This window comes from Spermophilus citellus, assembly GCF_964194105.1.
Source record: "Spermophilus citellus genome assembly, chromosome: 10".
Lineage (NCBI taxonomy): Eukaryota > Metazoa > Chordata > Mammalia > Rodentia > Sciuridae > Spermophilus > Spermophilus citellus.
Window position 1 is genome coordinate 77,496,739 of NC_138197.1, and position 21,665 is coordinate 77,518,403.

Here is a 21,665-nt window from a genome sequence, read left to right on the forward strand (position 1 = left end):
TAGGGTACACCAGAGGAAAGGCAGGTTATCAGTTTAAGATGTCAGCCAATTTGTTTCAGCCACTCTTGAGTCCATATCCTAAAACCTAAAATTTAGTTATCTTTCCCTAAGCTGAGAGCTTCCTATCATGTCAGTAATTATATTATAAAGTAAAGGAGACAGGTGAAATGTTTTTACTTATCACAACTGCTGTTATCAATTGCCTAGGACCTCAACAGCTTCATGGAAGTCTGGGAAATGTTCATGCATAATAAGGATAGTGCCTTAGCTGACTTAAATTTGCCCCATACAATGGTACATTATCAACCCTTAGTGAAGCCTTTAAAAAAGGGGGGAAAAAACAGGTTGAAAAATGGGTTAAAGGAGGCAAATACAGCATCTGCCTTTAGAGCTATAACTCAGGAATTTTCTCAATTATGAAATCTTGTGAAGAAGTAATTTTCTTTCTCAAAATCCAGGCGACGACAATATTCCTTACTCCAGATCTGGCATTTCTGAAAGGAGTTTTAAAACATTAGTATAAATCACAAGGGAACAATGTACTGATATTATTTTTATAGGAAAAGCAGCCAAAATAGAATTAAAAAGTTTCAGCCTAGTGAGTAACTGCTTGTCACTAGCTCAAATTATTGACATTTTCTACCTTGGCTATTTATTCAATGCCATAAAACTTCATTTTTCTACCAAAAACCATTACCAAGCTGACATCTCTACTTTGAAAGTTTGGCCTTTGACATGAAACATCACTGTATAAACATACTTTTCATGAAAATACTTACTTTCATCATCACTGTCTTGTGAATCCTATAGAATGAGAAATAGAAAAAAAGTTACCCAGCTGGTCAAATAATCCCATTATCTAAGCAGTTTAGCTGAAGAAGCCAAAGCACTTTATTTAACTAAAGTTCCAAAGATACAGTTATATTGAATAGAGGAATTTAATCAGTGAACTTAAGGTATACTGGCTTACTAAGGAGAATGGATGTACAGCAGAGGATCTAACTTTCTGTAAAAATTGGTGTGTGCTTCCTGGTGAGACTTTAGCACACCCTTTGAATTCTTCCATAAACTGTCCTCTTCTCTCTTGGCATTCGATGAAAAGAAAAATGGCTCAATACAACGGTCAATGAAAACAAATTTTAGTTCTAGATATTAAAATTAAAATATTTTCCAAACTATATTGAATAATTTTCTAAATATCAACAGAATGCCAGAAGTTGAGAAAATGGTCTAATTAGTATATTTTCCTCTTACAGATTTATAATGTCCGTCTCTTTACTTTTATACCTATTTAATTTGCATTCTTAATCAGATTAAGTAATCCCTAAACTTATTTTTGGGGGGGATGCATGTATTGGGGATTTAACTGAGCTACATCCCCAGCCTCTTTATTTATTTATGAGACAGGGCCTCATAGTTGCTAAAGGGCGCACTGAATTGTGGAGGCTGACCTTGAACTTGTGATCCTCCTGCTATAGCCTCCTAAGTCTCTGGTACTTCAGGGGTGCATAATAGCACTCTACCCTAAACTTACTCTTAATTGAATAAACTATATGAGGCTACGCAATGATTCTTATGAAATCCAGCCCCTTAGGAATGGTCCACAAACACCAGTTCCCTAGTAGGTACCCATCTATCAAAAATGGGCACATTTTTAAAACCTGCTTTTTCCCTATGTATTTTTTTTGAAAACCAAAAAGAAAGAAAAAAAGCAACCTTGAGTCTATATAAAACAACCTATAAATGCATTGCTTCTCACTATTAAAGTAAACAGAAAAAAAAAGCATTTGTAGACTTACATCATCTGCTCCATCTACTTCTGGTAAATCTACATCCTCATCACCACCCATGTTGTTCATCATCTATTTGAAGTGTAAAAGTTAGTTTTAAAAATGATGTTAAATTAAGTCCTAATTATTAGGCTGCACACTCCAGAATAAATCTAAAGTCTTTCTCACAGGTTTCCACAAATGAAAAATGCAGAAGCATCTTAAGACCCTTGCCTTTCTGGAAAAGGTATATTTTTTAGGTAATTTCACAAAACTGTCAGAACTTGAAGAAAAATTAAGCCTAGGTTCTCCCTGAAGAAAAGTGAGGTTGTTAAAATTCATTCAGCAAGACACCCCATATATGAAGGAGAAATAGACCATCAAAAATCTGTGTTTAGTGGTGCAGGAAAAGGATGAGATTCATTAAAACTGTAAAGCTCTGTGTATTAAGCTACTTGGCATGTAGATTGTTGTATTCTCATTATGGTGTTAACTGTGTTGTAAAGAACCGATAAAATGATTTAAAATCAAGCCTTTAAGATGGTTAATTTGTACAGAAGGCCTGAATATTAAACAAAAGATGAACAGTAACTATGAAGACACCACATAACTTGAGAGGTACAAATTGTGGAAAATGCTCTTGAATTACAATAAACTGGGACTAACAATTGAGCATACTTACATGAAGCAGTAATTTCCCATCTTTAGTTGATATAAATTTAAGAAGTATATTACTTTAAGATACACAGATAGTCCAACAGTAAACAACTTATTACCACAGGGACTTTTCTCCATAAATTAAGTTTTATGTAATATTTAAGTTTAAAAAAATAAAATTATGTAAATAGCCATGTATAACTTTGTAAACAAAAATGTAAACTTGAAAATATTCAATTATATGCTTACCCAGTTTTTACAACTGGAAGGGTGATTAAGCTTAAGTCATACATACCATGTAATGTATTCAACCTTAACAAAGATGGAAATTCTGGCAGGGGCATAGCTCAGTGAGAATGCATGCTTGTTAACATGCACAAGGTCCTGGGTTTGATTCCTACCACCACAGACACCAAAGAGGAAACCCTGCCTCATGCAACATGGATGACCATGGAGGACATTTTATTAAATAAAGCAAGCAGTCACAGGTCAAATATTGAATGATTCTGCTTATATTAGGTGTCTTTAAGTCTTCAAACGCACAGGAAGAGCTAGGAGCTGGGGGTGGGTGTGGGGAGAAAATGATTAAGTTTCTGTTCAATAGTTATGAAGTTCCAGCTATATAAACAAAATCAACCAAATTTCAGAGATCTGCTATATACCATGTGCCTACAGTTAGTACTGTTTGGCACATAAACAAACTTGAGACAGATCCCATGTTAAATTATCTTTAACATCAATAATAAAAGGGGTAAGCAAGATCCTGACTCAAAATAAAAGATGAAAACGGATGGGGATGGGGTTCAGTGGATAAGCGTCCCTGCATTAAATCTCACATACAAAAGGGGGCCACAAGATAGGGGTGTGATTCAGTTGTGGTACTTGCCTAGTTTGCCCAAGCCCTGGGTTCAATCCCCAGTACCACAAAAATAAATAAATAAATAGATAACAAACACAGAGAACCCCTAGTCAAATCTCAGTATAAAATTTCTCTGCAACCTATTCATTGGTGTCTGTTTTTTTTTTAGAAGGCGTATTACTGTGTTGCCCAGGCTGAACTCAAACTCAATCCTTACTACCCCAGCCTTCATTAGCTGGCATTAGAAGCATGTACCAACCACATCTGGCACAATCTGGTCTTGAATGACATGAATAACTTGTAGTAAAAGTTTCCATACTGTTGAGGGCTCTGTTGAATGCTTCTATTATTATTTTTGAGCAGGAAAAATGCTCAAAATGTGCCACGCCCAATGGTAAGTATTGAGGGTACAATGGCACAAGAGATATAGCACTTAACACATGAAACCACTATCCTCCCCTCCTGTTGAAACAAGGTGCCATTGTCATGTGAGATGTTAAATTTAAGTAGTCAAATACTCAGAATCTGGAAACAACTTTTTCATAAACAACAATTTTCATAAAAGAAATGCAAATAAAATCTTGTTGGTTAAAAAATTTCAAATTGCAGATGAATTTGCAAATCGATTCTTTCTTTTATGGTGCTGGGAATTGAATGTTAGGCAAGCACTCTACCACTGAATTATATCCCTAGCACTAATATTCTCTTTTCTAATCATAATTGTTTTAGCACGTTTGGGAAGGTCTATTCTACCCACCAGTGATTAGATTTTTTTTTTTTTTAATTTTGCCATGGTAATGTGACACCTTAGAAAACAGAAGAGCAAGGACTAGCATGGATGTGGGTATATCTCAGTGGTAGAATGCTTGTGTAGCACACAGCCTGCATAAGGCCCTGGGTTGGATCCCCAGCATTCCCTATCCCTAGCCACAAAAACAGGCTCTATTAAGGCCCTTCTCCCTGGTCTTGAAAAGCAACAATGACCCTACACACATCTCAGAGTGAAAAAGGCACCATGATTCTTGGTTTAATTATTTATATCTGTACTATGTAGCTCTAAAATACAAGCAATGGGTACTGCATTCATGCTTAAAAAAAAATCCATTTTAATGCTAGAGTAACTAACTAGCTGTGCTTGATTGACTGTATAGTGTATATATTGTCTTTACACATCAACTTGAGAACCTAATCTTTAAAAAACTTAAGATTTAAGATTAAATTATTATTGTTGAGATCTTATCTGGTGTTACCAAAGAATGGTCTTGAAAATGCCTATCTTGAATTCCACTAGGTGCTTAAAATCAAATTAAAATGACTATGTAAAACTTTACTGGGGGTAGGGAATTAGAGAATGCATTTAAAAGAACTTACCTCAGAGAAACGATCAAAATTAGACATGTCTTCATCTGAATCATCTTCCCAATCTTTCCAATTATTGAAGTCCACACTAAGCCAATTAAGCTATAGATCAATACAAATAACACCCTATGATTAGGTTAATTTGCACCTCAAGACATGTTTTGAACTTCAGGCTCACATCTACTTTGGGTGCAGGCATGTGTGTGCACACATAAACCCAAACAAAAATAGAAAAATCCCCATCAAATCAACAGGGTTCAGTGGTTAAACCTAACTTTTTAAAAAAAACAAAATTAACTGGTAGAACAATTTGCACATACTTGAATAATTCATTTTTGCAGTGACCAAACCAGATTCCCACGTTATAATCAAGTAATTTACAAAGGCTTCTCCTATGCAATGTCTATTTATCTATGTGCCTTCCCACCATTTATGGTACAGGGGATTAAAGTAAGGATCTTGTGCATGCAAAACATACTTTCTACCACTCAAGTACATGCCCAGCCCCAAAGTCTTTTCTTGAATGCAGAAGATTCTACATCAACTAGAAAATTGATTTTCTAATGACATTTGGTGTTAGAGGAAAAAAGACTATGAGCTTTTATATTTAGCTTTGAAATAAAAATAAGTGTTATCCTTCATTATTTAAAATATTAACTTTAAGAAAATGAAAAACCTACCTTTGCCCTTTCTTTTGTTAACCTAGGCCATGATTGGCCAGACTCTCCTTTTCGTAAACAACATAAAATTGATCTGTCCGTTCTTTTATGCTTGGAATCCTAAAAACAAAAGCACCATCAAACCATTTATTACTTCAGTATCACTAAAGGAGCCTGTTTTATTTTTATTTATTTTATTTTTTTTTGAGACAGGCCTATAGTTACTGTTGCCCAGGCTGGTCCTCAGTATCTAATGATCCTTCCTCAGTCTTAGGAGTAAGTGGGTTTATAGGCACTTACCATCACTTGGCTCTCACCTCTCCTTTTTTCATTTCTTAGCCTAAATATTCTCCAGACTTGAAGAGGCAGGCCGTTGACAGCTAAAATTTTCAAAACTAGGGGCTAGGGCTGTAGCTCAGTCCCAGAGCAATTGCCTAGCATGTGTGAGGCACTGGTTCGACCCTCAATACATTAAAAAAAACATAAATTAATAAACAAAGATATTGGGGGGGGCCTATGGTTCGATGGAAGCGTTTGCCTTGCATGTGTGAAGCAATGGGTTCGATCCTCAGCACCTCATAAAAATAAATAAATAAAGGCAATGTGTCCATCTACAACCATAAATATATAAATAAATAGATAAATAAAATGAACAAAGATATTGTGTATCCCTTTATACCTTAAAAAAATATTTAAAAAAGAAAAATTCAAAACTATCCAATTGGGGGTTGAGAAGAAGCCCCCCAATTCTAGTTTAATCTGGCATTATTTTTTTCCTTGCCTGCACAAGGTGATATAAAACCTTTAAGGGGCTGGGGATGTGGCTCAAGTGGTAGCGCGCTCGCCTGGCATGCGTGCGGCCCGGGTTCGAACCTCAACACCACATACAAACAAAGATGTTGTGTCCGCCGATAACTAAAATAAATAAATATTTAAAAAAAAATAAAATAAATAAAACCTTTAAGAATTGACTAAAGGGCTGGGGTTATAGCTCAGTGGTAGAGCACTTTCCCCAAACGTGTGAGGAACTGGGTTCCATCCTCAGCAACATATTAAATAAATAAATATAGATAGATAGATGAATGAATGAATAAATGAATTTAAAAAAAGGACTTGACTAAATATGGCATTACCACAGAACGATTTAAAGATTCTATTCTTAGATAAGCCTCAAGACTGCTGCCAAGTCCAAGTACCATAGCATGATCAAAAATAAGCAGAAAAAGGAGAAAGATATTGCTATATAAAGTTAAGACTTTGAACTGTTAAAAAATTAACATCTTAGAACACTTGAAGTATGTTGTCCATTTCTCTACCATTTAAATCACGATAAAAACATTAAGACTACTTACATTTGGATCAATACAGTGAAAAAGATCAATTTCATTTAAATGTTTAAAATTATCACTTCCTCCAAGACAACTGTATAAAAAAAGAGAAAAAAAGAAATAAGCCTCTTCAAAGATTAGTAACAACTGTTTTGAAAAAAAAAAAAAAGAAAACATACAAGCCACTTATTTATTTGTCTGAAATAAATTTTTAATCGGATGTTGTAAAATAGCAATTTACCTGAAAGTAAGTTTGGATTTTTCAAAATTTACATTAACATCTTTACTGTCTTCAACACAAAATTCAATGAAGACATAGTCCCTTCGATCGTACCACTTTGCAGAAGCAGGCTGCCTACAAAGAGAAAAAAAAATTAAAGTTAAGCTGGAACTCCTAACGATATTTACTTAACACCCAAAGTTTAGTACATAAGTAATACATTTCTCTATTCTTTCTGATACTATTGAGGCAATTTACTATAATTTTAAACGCTTTTTTTTTGGTACCAGGGATTGACCCCAGGGATGCTTAACCATTTAGCCACATCTCCAGCCCTGCTCTATCTTGAGACAGGGTCTCACTAAATTACTGAAGGCCTTACTAAATTGCTGGGATTATAAGTATGTGCCATAATGCCCAGCCCTTATTTATTTTGAGACAAGATCTAAGTTCCTGAAGCTCTCAAAAAACTGCTCAGTCTAGCTTGAACTTTTGATCCTCTTGCCTCAGTGTCCCAATCACTAGAATAAGAAACATGTACCTTTGTTTTAAAAATTAACAATAACAAGGGCTGGGGATGTGGCTCAAGTGGTAATGCACTCGCCTGGCATGCGCAGGGCGCTGGGTTCAATCCTCAGCACCACATAAAAATAAAGATGTTGTGTCCACCGAAAACTGAAAAATAAATAAATAAATAAAAATTAACAAAAAATATTGTCCTGCATAACCATGATAGTTCACTAAAATGATTCATGAAGTAGCAGAGCATGGTGGCACACACCTGTAACCCCAGGGACTCGGAGGCGGAGGAAGGAGTATCACAAATTCAAAGCCAGTCTCAGCAACTTAGTAAGACCCTGTCTCAAAGTAAAAACATACACAGGCTAGGTATGTGGCTCAGTGGTTAAGCATACCTGGGTTCAATCCCTGGTACAACAACTACTATATTCCAAGGTAAAACAGAGCTCTAACAACGTTCAGTTTCAGAAGGACATCAACCTTCCTAGGGCACACACACCTATAATTCTGTAATCCTGATGACTCAAGAGAGGCTGAGGCAGATATTTGAGGCCAGCCTGGGAAATTTTACTGAGACCCTGTCTCAAAATATAAAGAGCTGAGGAATGTAGCTCGGTGCTAGAGCACCTCTGGGTTCCATCTATAGTACTGGGGGGCACAGAAACAACTAGACTGGGGAAATAGCTCAATGATAGAGTGCAAACAAAAGACCCTAGATTCAGCCCTCAGTATTGGGGAAAGATAAAATTCTTAAACATATTTAAAGGCACAGAACAACATTTGAATCTAAAGAATGAGCTAAAAAGATGACAGGAGATAGAACCACATCAATTTCAACTATTTGTATTACTGAATTCTTTGTACTTTGAGACTCTTGTCTCAAAATACAAATTAAAAAGGACTATAGATGCAGCCCAGTAGTAAAGTGCCCCTGGGTTCAGTCTTCAGTTACTCCTCCCAAAAAGTGGGAGTAATATATTCAAATCTTAGTCATAAATCAAGACAGCTGATTCCAAACTTTGAAATTCCTAACCCTTTAAATCAAGCACCTCCCTGCCTATATGCAGGCCTGTAGTTCCAGCTACCCTGCTGGCTGAGGTAGCAGGATGAATAGAACCCAGAAAATTGAGACCAGCCTGGGCAATACAGCAAGATTTTGTGTGTGTGTGTGTGGGTGGTGCTGGGGACTGAACCCAGGGCCTTGTGCAATGTAAGGCAAGGCAAGGTCTCTACCAACAGAGCTATATCCCCAGCCCTGCAAGATGCTTTTAAAATATAAATTTATTTATTTATTATTTTAGTTCTAGGTAGACACAATACCTTTATTTTACTTTTATGTGGGGCCAGGGATCAAACCCAGAGCCTCACACGTGCTAGGCAAGCATACTATCACTAAGCCACAACCCCAGCCCCCAGGATGCTATCTTTAAAAGATCTAACCAAACTTCTGTGGAATAGGGAATTATAACTTAGAATGTTAGCATGCTGATTCAATGATTTATTTCTTCAATAGACCACATATTATTTCTATTTTTCTTATAGACACAATGTACTTTATATATGGTAATGAGTTGTGGTTAACTGAAAATACTTGCTACCTAGGGACTAGGGAGGAGGTGTTGGTATAGCTCAGAGTTCCTTTACATAAATGGCTGATGCCAGATCTAAGGTGGGACATATGAACTTGGGACATTTTGCACAAATAAAACTTTTTTTTTTTTGGGGGGGTGGGTGGGGTGGGTAATTGGAGAGTGAACTCAGGGGCACTGACTACTGAGCCACATCCCCAGCCCTATTTTGTATTTTATTTAGAGACAGGGTCTCACTGAGTTGCTTAGTGTCTTGCAGTTGCTGAAGCTGATTTTGAACTCTTGATCCTCTGGCCTAAGCATCCGAGCCAATGGAATTACAGGTATGCACCATTGTGCCCAGCCCAAATGAAGCTTTGAAGAACATGAGGTCATTCAAAATAGGAGACAACAGCTGGACATAGTGGTGCACACCTGTAATCCCAGCAACTCAGGAGGCTGAATGAAGCAAGAGGCAAACTGAGGCCCCTTAGTGAGATCCTGTCTCAAAACAAAAAACAAGACTGGGCATGTAGCTCAGTGATATAGTGCCCTAGGCTCAATCCCCCTCATGCAAAATTAAAAACAAGAAGCAACATAAAGTTCCTTCCATTACCAAGAGGCCATTTGAGCACACAAAGGAATGACTACTGGAGCTGGGGATGCAGGTAAGCACAAACAAAAGAGCACTTGCCAACCATGTGTGAATCCCGGGTTCAATCCCCAATACCCGAAATAAATACAAGAATCAACCAACCAACCAACCAACCTTAACTTAATTCCAGCTTAGATGAAATATGAGGCAAAGGAACATGTTAAATGATTCCATAAACCAGTTCTTTCAGGCTACTTACAAATCCTGACCATCATGTAATTAAAAAATTGCTCGACTACAAAACAGCTAACTAAGAGATTTGTATATTAAGAGCCTGTAGATCATGCATATCCACAAGACTAGGATCCTAATTAGAATATACTCGTATCAAAATTGACTTTATTGTCACGTGTAACTAAAAATAAAAAAAAAATTTAAGGGGAGGGTGATTAAAGAGGAGTGGTAGTGCATGCCTGTAATCCTGGCAGCCTGGGGGGCTGAGGATATCCAACTTCAAAGCTGGGGTCGTAGCTCAGTAACAGAGCTCTTGCCTAGCATGTGTGTAACACTGAGTTCAATTCTCAGCACCACATAAAAATAAACATAAAAAAAGAAAGAAAAAGAAAGCTGGCTTCAACAATTTAGTTAGATCCTAAGAAACTTAGTAAGACTCTTGTCTCAAAATAAAAAATGGGCCTGGCATGGCAATGCATGCCTATAATCCCAGCAGTTTGGGAGGCTGCAGCAAGAGGATCACAAGTTCACAGCCAGCCTCGGCAATTTGGTAAGGATTTCAGCAACTCAGTTGAGATCCTGTCTCAAAAAAAAGACTGGTGACTGGTTCAGTTGTTGAACATCCCTGGGTTCAATCACTAGTGCACACACACCAAAAAAAAAAAAAAAAGACCTCTAGGAGTAGCCTGGTTAAACTGAATTTTTCAGCTCTTCAGTTTGTTTGGATTTGTGTGTATGTTTTTTTTTTTTTTACTTTTCTTTAATATGTAGAACTGATAATCGAACCCAGTGCCTCACACATGCTAGGCAAGTACTCTACCACTGAGCCACAATTTTTATGTCATTTTTAGTTACACTTGAAAATAGAATATATTTTGACATTATATATATATACATATATATACACACACACACACACACAAACATATACCATCCCTCTCCTGCAGCTACACATATATGGAGTTATACTGGTCCTATATTATATATGAACATAGGAAAGTTATGTCCAATTTCTGTTCATATTAAAGACACCAGAACAAGGAAAGAATCCATCTACTTTCCTCAGATTCACACCAAGTAATCTATATATTTGTATCACCATTATGTGATGAATTGCTCTTCCCCTAAATATATATGAAGTCCAGGGCTGGGGATATAGCTTAGTTGGTAGAGTGCTTACCTCCCATGCACAAGACCCTGGGTTCAATCTCCAGCAGCACCACCCCCAATATATATACATATACACACACACACACACACACACACACACGTATGTGTGTATACATTATATATATGAGAAGTCCTAATCCCAAGCACCTAAGAAACTAACTATATTTGGAGAAAAATTTTCTTCTTTTTCTTGTAGTGGGAGGTGGTACTGGGAATTGAATTGGGGGTACTCAACCACTGAGCCACATCCCCAGCTCTATTTTGTATTTTATTTAGAGACAGGGTCTCACTGAGTTGCTTAGTACCTTGCAGTTGCTGAGGCTGGCTTTGAACTCCTGATTCTCCTGTCTTGGCCTCCTGAGTTACTAGGTTACAGGCATGAGCCACCAGGCCTGGCTTTTTTTTTTAAGGTAATTAGGTGAAAACATGATCTTGGAGTAGGTTCTGATCCAAAAATGAAATACCGGGCTGGGGATGTGGCTCAAGCGGTAGCGCGCTCGCCTGGCATGCGTGCGGCCCCGGTTCGATCCTCAGCACCACATACCAACAAAGATGTTGTGTCCGCCGAGAACTAAAAAAATAAATATTAAAAAAAAAATTCTCTCTCCTCTCTCACTCTCTCTTAAAAAAAAAAAAAAAGAAAAAAGAAATACCCTTATAAGAAGGGATTAAAACACATGCAATTACAGAGAAACACAAAAGATGGCAACCAGAAAGGCAAGGAGAGAGGCCTCAGAAGAAACTATCCCTGTTGACAATCTTAATCTTGGACTACCATAATAGTGAGGAAATAAACTGTTGTTTAAGTCACCCAGTCTGTGATACTTTATTATGGCAGCCATATCAAACTAATACAATAATTTCCTAGGCAATAAAGAAATTTAAATTATTTAAGCCACGGGGTAAGGCCAAGACAAAAATGGCTTCTACATTTTTCAGTGGTTGCTGAAAATAAAATTGAGATAAAGATACATACAATTCAGGGAAAGGGGACTGAATGCCTACACCTGATCTTGAGCCTTTTTATTAGCATTGGCAAAATTCACACCAGTGCCAATCTACAAATTCACTTTAACACAGATATAAAAATTGTTTATAGGGCTGGGGATGTGGCTCAAGTGGTAGCGCGCTCGCCTGGCATGCGTGCGGCCCGGGTTCGATCCTCAGCACCACATACAAACAAAGATGTTGTGTCCGCCAATAACTAAAAAATAAATATTAAAAAAAAATTCTCTCTCTCCTCTCTCATTAAAAAAAAAAAAAAAAACAATTGTTTATACCTCTCCATATACTATGTAAGTCCACTACTTAGAGAAAAACAAAATAAAGCAAATCCAATGGGACATTTCATGATCTTCTGACCAGCATTTCTAAGCTCAGTACTAGGGCTATCCAATGTCAAATGAAGGAACTAAATTTTTCGTAGCCTGAAATTCTTTCCTATAGGTCTTAATCAGGTAGCTTTTAATCCTAATGTGTAGAAAATTACAAGCACCACAGTTTAAAAATAGATGCCCCAAGGAAGCTAAATGCCTCTAATCTCAGCAGCTTGGGAAGCTGAGGCAGGGGGACCACCAAGCTCAAAGCCAGACTCAGCAATTCAGCAAGGTCTTAAGCAACTAAGCAAGACTGTCACAAAAAATAAAAAGGGCTGGAGATGTGGCTCAGTAGTTAAGTGCACCTGGGTTCAACAAAACAAAACAGGGCTGAGTATGGGATACAGCTCAGTGATAAAGCACTCAACTATATGTACAAAGCCCTGGGTTCCATCCTCAAGGAATACTGGATGTAACAGAATGCTACAGCATATAATTTGTCGCTACCTCCAACAATAAGGACAAAACACCCCTGAGTTCAATATCCTACATAAGGCAAATATATATTTATATAATATATATATTACTTTTTTTCAGAATATAAAAGGCTTATAAATCTTAGTTACCATCATAACTCAAGTAAATCTGACTCACTGAAATACATTAAGCACAACCTAATATACATATATACATGTAGATTTTTCTTCACACAGAATTCCTCATCATTTTAGTTATCCCCTCAGCTATTTTTAAAATCTTTCTTTTTACAGCAGTGTCCAGATAAGTTTCATTACAAATCAAGGGCATTTTTAGTTGTAGATGAACACAATACCTTTATTTTATTTATTTATTTTTTTATGTGGTGCTAAGGATGGAACCCAACACCTTGCACATGCTGGGCAAGCACTCTACTCTTGAGTCACAGGCCCAGCCCCTTATTATTATTTTTTATGTGATGTTGTGCATTGAACTGAGTACCTCATACATACTGGGCAAGCAGTCTACCACTGAGCTACAACCTCAGCCCTCAAATCAAGGCTTCTAACCACAAGAACAGGATCCTAATTAAAATAAATTATACTCCTAATTAAAATAAATTTGGGCCACTGTGCCCAAATACACTCTGTGTCAAAATACACTCTAAGGGGCTAGAGTTGTGATTCAGTGGTAGAGCTCTTGCCTAGCAAGTGCGAGGCACTGGGTTCGATTCTAGCACTGCATACAAGGAAATAAAAATAAAAGTCCATTGACAAAAACATTTTCTGAAAAAAAATTACACCATTGTGCACATCTAAAATAAATTTAAGCCAGGTGTGGTGGCACACACCTGTAATCCCAGTGGCTCGAGAGGCTGAGACAGGAGGATCCCGAGTTCAAAGCCAGCCTCAACAAAGGTGAGGTACTAAGCAACTCAATGAGATCCTATTTCTAAACAAAATACAAAAAAAAGGCTGGGGACATGGCTCAGTGGTTGAGTGAGTGCCCCTGAATTTAATCCCTAGTTCCCCAACACCACCAAAAAAAAAAAAAAAAAAAAAAAAAAAAAAAAAATCACATTGCACCCCATCAACATAATTACATGTCAATTAAAAACTAAAATAAAAATAAACAAATCAGGGCTGGGGTTGTGGCTCAGTGGCAGAGCACTTTCCTAGCATGTGTGAGGCACTGTGTTCGATTCTCAGCACCACATATCAATAAATAAAATAAACGTCCATTGACAACTGAAAAAATATTTTTAAAAATGCAAAATGTTGAAATAGATAAACAAATCAAATTTTCTACATATACAAATATGGTACATCGTTACAATACTGGGATTCTTACTCAAAATCACTGTGGAAAAAAAATAGCATGTTATCATCTAATTACCAAACATTAGCATCTTAATCCGTAGTCAGATGCACTGGAGAAAACAGCAAAAATGGTCATTTAATACAATTGTTCAGTTGTGCATGGTGATGCACACCAGTATCTATAGTGACTTGGAAGGCTGAGACAGGAGGATCAAGTTTGAGGCCAGCCTGGGCAATTTAGGAAGACACAGTCTCAAAATAAAAAGGGTAGTCAGGCATGATGGTGCAGGCTTATAATCCCAGCGGTTTGGGAGGCTGAGGCAGGAGTATTGGGAGTTCAACATCGCAAGGTGCTAAGCAACTTGAAGAGATATGCATGGCTTTCTCAGAGACTTTCTTTCATGGCACTGGGGACTGAATCCACCAGTGCTCTACTATTGATTTACAACCCCAACCCTTTTTAATCATTCAGTTTGAAATAGCTCTGGCTAAATTGCTGAGGCTGGCCTTAACCTTGGGATCCTCTTACATACTTTGAGTAGATAAGCTTGGCCTCAGTAGCAAAACACCTGCCTAGCACATGTGAGGCACTCGGTTCAATCCTTAGCCCCACATAAAAAATAAATAAAATAAAGGCATTCTATCCATCTACAACTAAAAAAAAAAAAAAAAGAGCGTTTTACTCCTGGCTTAGTTTAGTTTATCTTTATTGATGAAAAGTAAGTGATGTACTTTAACAATCTAATTGGTTTTAAGTACTTAGATAGTAACTTCATTTTCTTGAAGAAATGCTTTTTTGTTTGTAGATGGACACAATATCTTTTTTTTTCTGAATGTGGCGCTGAGAATCAAATCCAGTGCCTCACAGGTTCTAGGCAAGTGCTCTACCACTGAACTACAATCCCAGCCCCAATAATTTTATTTAGATATTTAAACATATAAGACACTGGAGGCATAATACATTCATTCCCTACCAGTATACAACTTCATATACTTTATTTTTTGGTCGGAGGACTGAACCCAGGGGCAATTAACCACTGAGCCACATCCCCTGCCTTTTTGTTTATTTCATTTTTTAAATAGTAGATGAACACAATACCATTTTTTAAAAAAATGTGGTGCTGAGGATGGAACCCAGTGCCTCATGCATGCTAGGCGAGCACTCTACCAACTGAGCTATAACCCCAGCCTGTACCCAGCCTTTTAAAAATGTTATTTAGACAAAGTCTCACTGAGTTGCTTAGGGCCTCGATAAGTTGTTGAAACTGGCTCTGAACTTAGAATCCTCCAGTCTCAGCCTCCTGAGCCACTGGATTACAGGCATGTGCCACTGTGCCCAGCCACATACTTTAGTTTTATCAAGTTTGAGGCCAGTCTCAACAAAGTGAAGCCCAAAGCAATCTGGAAAAACTGTCTCCAAAAAATAAAAAGGGTGTTTGTGTGTGTGTGTGTGTGTGTGTGTGTGTGTGTGTGTGTAGGAATATGGCTCAGTGGTTATGCACACCTGGAATCAATTCCCAATACCAAAATATATAAACAAATCTGTAAAATCTATCACAATCTATCCACACAGTAAACAAAAAAGTTTAATACAACGCACTCTGTATTTCGATAGTGAAATTTACTGGATGCAACAATTCTCCATTTAAGAACTCAGATGAGGCCAGATACAGTGGGTGATGCCTGTAAGTAATCCAAGGCTGAGATAGGAGGATCACAAGTTCAAAGGCAGCTTCAAAACTTAGTGAAGCCCTAAGCAATTTAGCAAGAACCAGTCTTGAAATAAAAAGGGTTGGCTAGTAATCCCAGTAGCTCCAGAGGCCAAGGAAGGAGGATCAGGAGTTCAAAGCCAGCCTCAGCAACAGTAAGGTGCTAAACAACTCAGTGAGACCCTGTCTCTAAAAATACAAAATAGGGCTGGGGGTGTAGCTCAGTAGTCAATCCCCCCAAGTTCAATTCCTGGTACCAAAAAGGCAGGGGGAGGGGGCTGGCCATGTGGCTCAATGGCTAAGTGCTCCTGGGTTCAGTCCAGGCACCAAAACAAAAACAAAAACTATAAACTGTGGGCAAAGGTGCACACCTTTAATTCCAGCTATTGTAAGGTGAGACAGGAGGATCCCCCAAGTTCAAGAACAGCCTGGGTAGTACTGGGATGTGGCTCAGTGGTCGAATGCCCCTGAGTTCAATCCCCAGTGCCAAAAACCAAAAAAAAAAAAAAAAAAAAAACTAAGTTGATTCGAAACAATTGATATTACAAAGGTATGTTTTCCTAAAATGGGATAGCATTAACTACCTAAAACCCCTAAATGATATAGGCATCTAAATTTTTAAAGTGCGAAAATTAAAAAGGGCAATCTTAATAAAACAGTCACTTTGCATGCATGTGATTTTGTCATTTTTAGTTAATGTTTTCTAGTTAAAGTCTAACTGAGCAAGAAAGAAGAAAATCCAGTTGCCAGGTTACAGTGGTTAGGAAATCAACACTGAACAAAGGCCAACATCATTTACTCTTTTCTACCTTAAAGAAATTAACCATATACAATATGGTATGACAATTTATTTTGAAGGCTAAAACTGATCATTTTATTTGGAGGGTTTAATCCTACTGAGTGATATAGCAAAATAAGATTTTAAAATTACAGAGAGTCAAGAGTATGTTTCCAGATAATGTATTGAAACACACAGACACAAAAGTAAGTAAAACTAGCTCATCACACATTGGTAACTGCTCCTACATGGTAATAATTTATAAGGAAGTGCAAAGTAGCACTCCCTACATTAGGTTGATGCAAGGTCTTTTTGTGTGGGGGGCGAGGTGTGGCAGGGATTCAACCGAAGGCCTCCCCCATGCTAAATGGGCACTCTACCAGAGCTACACAACAACCCTATTTTTTAAATTCATTTTTAAAATCTTGAGGCAGTTTCTAAGTTGCCTGGAAGCTTGTCATTCTCATGCCTCAGCCAAGGTTTTTTATTTGTTTTTGTGTGTGTGTGTGTGTGTGTGTGTGTGTGTGTGTCTGTGGTACTGGGGATTGAACATGTGAGGACATTGTGTATGAGGCAAGCACTCTATAATTGAGCTATGTCCCCAGCCCTGCAAAATCTTAAATGAAGAGATGTATTAAAACTCCAATTTTCAGGGCTAGAGATATAGTACAGAGATAGTGCTTGTTCAACATGGAGACCCTAGGTTAAATCCACAGAAGAAAAAAAGGGGGGGAAAAAACAAAACAAAACAACCTTCTCCAAGGTAGATATGAAATCAGGAGACTTTCACATAAAGTACTTGAAAAAACTTGTAATCTAACAATTTCAAGTAGGAAATCAGGAAGTTTCTATATAGGGAGAAAAAAAAAATTCCAAACCCTCAAGACTTTCAGCATAAATCTCTCCACCTCTAAAAAACTTCCTAACACCCAGGCATGGTGACACATGCCTGTAATCCCTGTTTGGGAGGCTGAGACAGGAAAATCCTGAATTCAAAGCCAACCTCAGCAACAGGGAGGTGCTAAGAACTCAGTGAGACCCTGTCTCTAAATAAAATACAGGGGCTGGGGTTGTAGCTCAGTGGTAGAGCACTTGCCTAGCATGTGTGAGGTACTGGGTGTGACCCTCCGCACCACATACAAATAAATGAATAAAATAAGGGTCCATCAATATCTAAAAACATTTAAATAAATAAATAAAATGCAAAATAGGGCTGGGGATGTGGCTCAGTGGCTGAGTGACCCTCAGTTCAATCCCTAGTATCCTCCACCCCCCCACACACACCTGAAACCACAACTTCATAACAGACATCAACAAATCAAACTCTTATCAGATGGATTCTTTGTAGAATTTATGACCAACATTACAGGTCTCTTCCAATCCAAATAACTGACTCCTAAGATTCAACTCATCTAAGCCAATAGCTGGATAAGATGGCCTTAAGAGGGTTGGGGATGTGGCTCAAGCGGTAGCGCGCTCGCCTGGCATGCGTGCGGCCGGGGTTCGATCCTCAGCACCACATACCAACAAAGATGTTGTGTCCGCCGAGAACTGAAAAATAAATATTAAAAATTCTCTCTCTCCTCTCCCCTCTTAAAAAAAAAAAAAAAAAAAAAAAAAAGATGGCCTTAAGAGTTTACAACACATACTGAGCACTTTTAAAGAAATACACCTGGTCTCTTCAACAGAGCAAATATGAAAGTAAGGAGAAAATGCTTTTGGGACTATTGATTGCTACACCTTTCATATATTTACATACCTTGACATTTTACTTATTAACTGATGTCCAGAAAGTGTTTTAAATCAAGCCACTTCAAACAATATTCTTCATGAAAAGATATCTGGACTACTATTAAATTAGTTATGCTTTATCCAAAAATTCACCTTCTTACATAATTTTTCAAATTATAAAAGGCATTTTAGCCATGCACAGTGGCACCGGCCTATAATCCCAGAGGCTCAGGAGACTGAGGCAGAATGATCAAAGGCAGCTTCAGCAACTAGGAAGGACCTAAGCAACTTATGGAGTTCCTTCTCAAAAAAAAAAAAAAAAAAAAGGGGGGGGGGGGGTTAAGGATGTGGCACAGTGGTTAAGCACCCCTGGGTTCAAGCCCTGGTACCAAAAAAAGAAAGAAAAAAAAAAAAAAGAATGGGGGTTAAGACTGAGAATCCCGGGCTGGGGATGTGGCTCAAGCAGTAGCGCACTCGCCTGGCATGCGTGCAGCCCGGGTTCGATCCTCAGCACCACATACAAACAAAGATGTTGTGTCCGCCGAAAAACTAAAAAAGAAAATAAATAAATATTAAAATTCTCTCTCTCCTTAAAAAAAAAAACAAAAAAAAGACTGAGAATCCTTGCTACATTTTTTTGTATGTGGTGCTGGCGATTGAACCCAGGACCACCTTGTGCATTCAAGGCAAGAACTCTACCAAATGAGCTATATCCCCAGCCCCCTTTTCTGCTTTTGCCTTCAAAATTTAATGTTTCAGGGCTACATTAGCATATTTTCTTAAAAAGTAAACTCTAGAGGCTGGGGATATAACTTGATTGGTAGGGTGCTTGCCTCAAATGCACAAGGCCCTGGGTTCAATCCCCAGCATCACACACACACAAAAGTAAACTCTACTAGAAGTCACTCTGGAGGGAGTTGGGAATCCTGGAAAAGTTCTGATATTCACCCTTATTCATAGAAATAAAGGTTTTCTCCTGGCAGGCTCAGCCATCAACTGACTTCAGTGTATCTCAAGCTTACTTATTTAGATTTCTAGCCTTATAAAATACATAATTAAACCCTGGAAAGTACATTGCTTTCTATAGAAAAACATTGTTCTCCATAGTGACTTGAGTTACTCCTCCTCACTATAAAAATCTCACATTTGAAAAACTAAAAGCTAGGGGCTGGGGATGTGGCTCAAGCGGTAGCGCGCTCGCCTGGCATGCGTGCGGCCCGGGTTAGATCCTCAGCACCACATACCAACAAAGATGTTGTGTCCGCCGAGAACTAAAATAAATATTAAAAATTCTCTCTCTCTCTCCCCCTCCCCTCTCACTCTTTCAAAAAAAAAAAAAAAGAAAAACTAAAAGCTTTTCAGGAGAACGTAAGGCCTGGAAAACAGTGCCAAGAATTCTTAATTGGTTAAAATCTCTGAGGTTTTCCTTTGTCATAATTAAGATCGCTATCTCTATCTGGAACTTGGAATGTGGCTCAACGGTAAAGCATTTGCCTACCATGTGCGGGCCTGGGTTTGATCCCAAGCACTGCAAAGGAAAACACACTACCAACGAACCTGCAATAAACATAAACTTAAGCACTTTAAAAAGCTAATTACATTACCTGTTCCATCCTTACATTAAGAAGATAATGTAACCTCACTTAAAGTTTAACGTGGAACACAGAAAAACGTCGACACATTATTTTTCCAACTCGACCTGGTAACTTCTCGCTCCCAGGGAAGCGGCTGAATTTGGGCAAACTTCATTATTTTCAAGAAACTGGAGTTAGGAAACGTCCTGGAAGGACCCACATTCAAGAAACCAAGACACAGAGGAAGTAACTTGTGGAGACTGCATGCCTCCCTCTAGTTGCCTAGCAGTACCTGCCGCTCACGGCGGAGGGCCGCGTGGTGCAATACCAGGAACAACATCAGCTTCAGATGGCACCCACCACGGGTACCCTTGACCCAAGGCCTGGCCGCTGCATGAAGAAGCGGCAGGACCACAGTGCCCACGCCTCCAGAGCGCCCGCTCGGCAAAAGCTCACAGAAGCTCAGGACCGAGGGCTAAGTTAGCAGAGTTACGAGCGACCCGTATGGCAGGAGGTGGAAAAAGTGAGCTTTCTGCCAGGATCGGGGCCGCTAAGGGACGGTTTAGAGGTGGGGGAAGCAGACATCTGGAGGAAAAAATGTCCTCCACTAGCCAACGGTAACCGGAACAAGGATCCCCGGACCTCCCACCCCCAGGCAGGGACGATTGCCCCCACTGAGGAGAATGAGCCTAAGGGGCCGCAAGAGGGGGGAGGGCAGAGAGCCACTTCCCGGCAGCTCAGGAGCCCCCAGAGCGGCCTCGGCCTCACTCCGGGCGACCTTCCCGCGGCGGGATGTCGCACTCACATTGTGAACGGGGCAGGGGGACGGGCGAACGGGTGGGCGGGCCTCTCTGGCGGCGGCGGCTGGGGAATCGGCTCCTCTCCGATGGCGACTCCGGCGTTTTCTCCCCAATCGCGGCCTCCAGTCGCTCTCCTTAGGCGACGGCGGCAGCGGGCTCGACCTAGATCCCCAGAATGCACCGCGCGAAGAGAGCGGCTCTTCGACCGGGGAGAAGAGGAAAGTGTAGGAAAAGGGGCGCGAGGACGGAGAATGAACGTGCGTGCGTGTGAGCGAGGGGTGGTGAGGCCGGGCGGCGGCTGGTGACGCAGCAAAATGCCCGGGCCCTGTAGTCGCGCGTGCGCAGTCTTTGTTTTCGGGCTCCTGCGCGGCTTTCTAGAGATATCTACGGAAAGGGCGGGGCCACCCTGCTCCTTCGCGATCCTTCCCGGCGCGGGCCCCGCCCTTCGCCCTCTCACCCCCTCGGGTGGCTGACTAGTTCCCGCCTCTCCTCCCGCGCTCCCCTCTCGCGTTAGAAAACCGTTGGCTGCCTAACCGCCCGGCCACGCGCCTTTGGCGATTTCCCTGACCAAACGGCTGCATTTGCTCTGAGAGTAAGATTAAGGCACAGGGATGCAAAGTTGGGAGACTAGACGAGTGAAGCGGGGCATTGGTTACTCTTGAGTGGATAAAAGAGGCCACTGAGGAAACAGTCCATCGCAAAAAGATGTGAAAAGCCTGAGCTCGTGAAATTCGCGGAAAAGGGCTAAATTCAGAATCGAGGGCCTGGGCCCACCTCGCCGGTTTCTGAAGATTGGGGACACTGTCCAGGGCAGCGAAAGTGCGAGGACTTTGGCTGAGAAGGAGCGTTTGCCTTTGGGGGCGGGCTTTGGCCTCTATTTTGAGACCTGAGTGCTGTAGGTGAGACAGGAAGGCTATTTGAGGGGAGTCTCATACTAAACTCGGGGTTTCCACGCACATCTTTGCGGTGCGGCTGCCCACCTGTCCGTCTGTTTTAAACTGTTAGGTCTTGGACTGTGTCTTCG

At 39.6% G+C, this 21,665-nt stretch overlaps 1 protein-coding gene across 1 annotated transcript; it reads right to left on the bottom strand.

Moving 5' to 3' along the window:
* Nucleotides 1-819: 819 nt before the first annotated feature.
* On the bottom strand, nt 820-20,770 carry PTGES3 (prostaglandin E synthase 3). Its single transcript, XM_081309287.1, has 6 exons — nt 20,647-20,770; nt 6,873-6,986; nt 6,656-6,725; nt 5,325-5,423; nt 4,657-4,746; nt 820-1,862 (listed from the first exon to the last, which is right to left on the bottom strand). Coding segments are annotated over exons 1-6 (678 nt in total). The 5' UTR covers nt 20,649-20,770; the 3' UTR covers nt 820-1,559.
* Between the last annotated feature and the right edge of the window lie 895 nt (nt 20,771-21,665).

Bases quoted from the DNA above. Each gene is read 5' to 3' on its own strand.
- PTGES3 (XM_081309287.1), bottom strand. The intron at 6,726-6,872 runs GTAAATTGCTAT...TTTTTTATACAG, and splicing joins AAATCCAAACTTACTTTCAG to TTGTCTTGGAGGAAGTGATA. The intron at 4,747-5,324 runs GTAGGTTTTTCA...ATTGATCTATAG, and splicing joins TAACAAAAGAAAGGGCAAAG to CTTAATTGGCTTAGTGTGGA.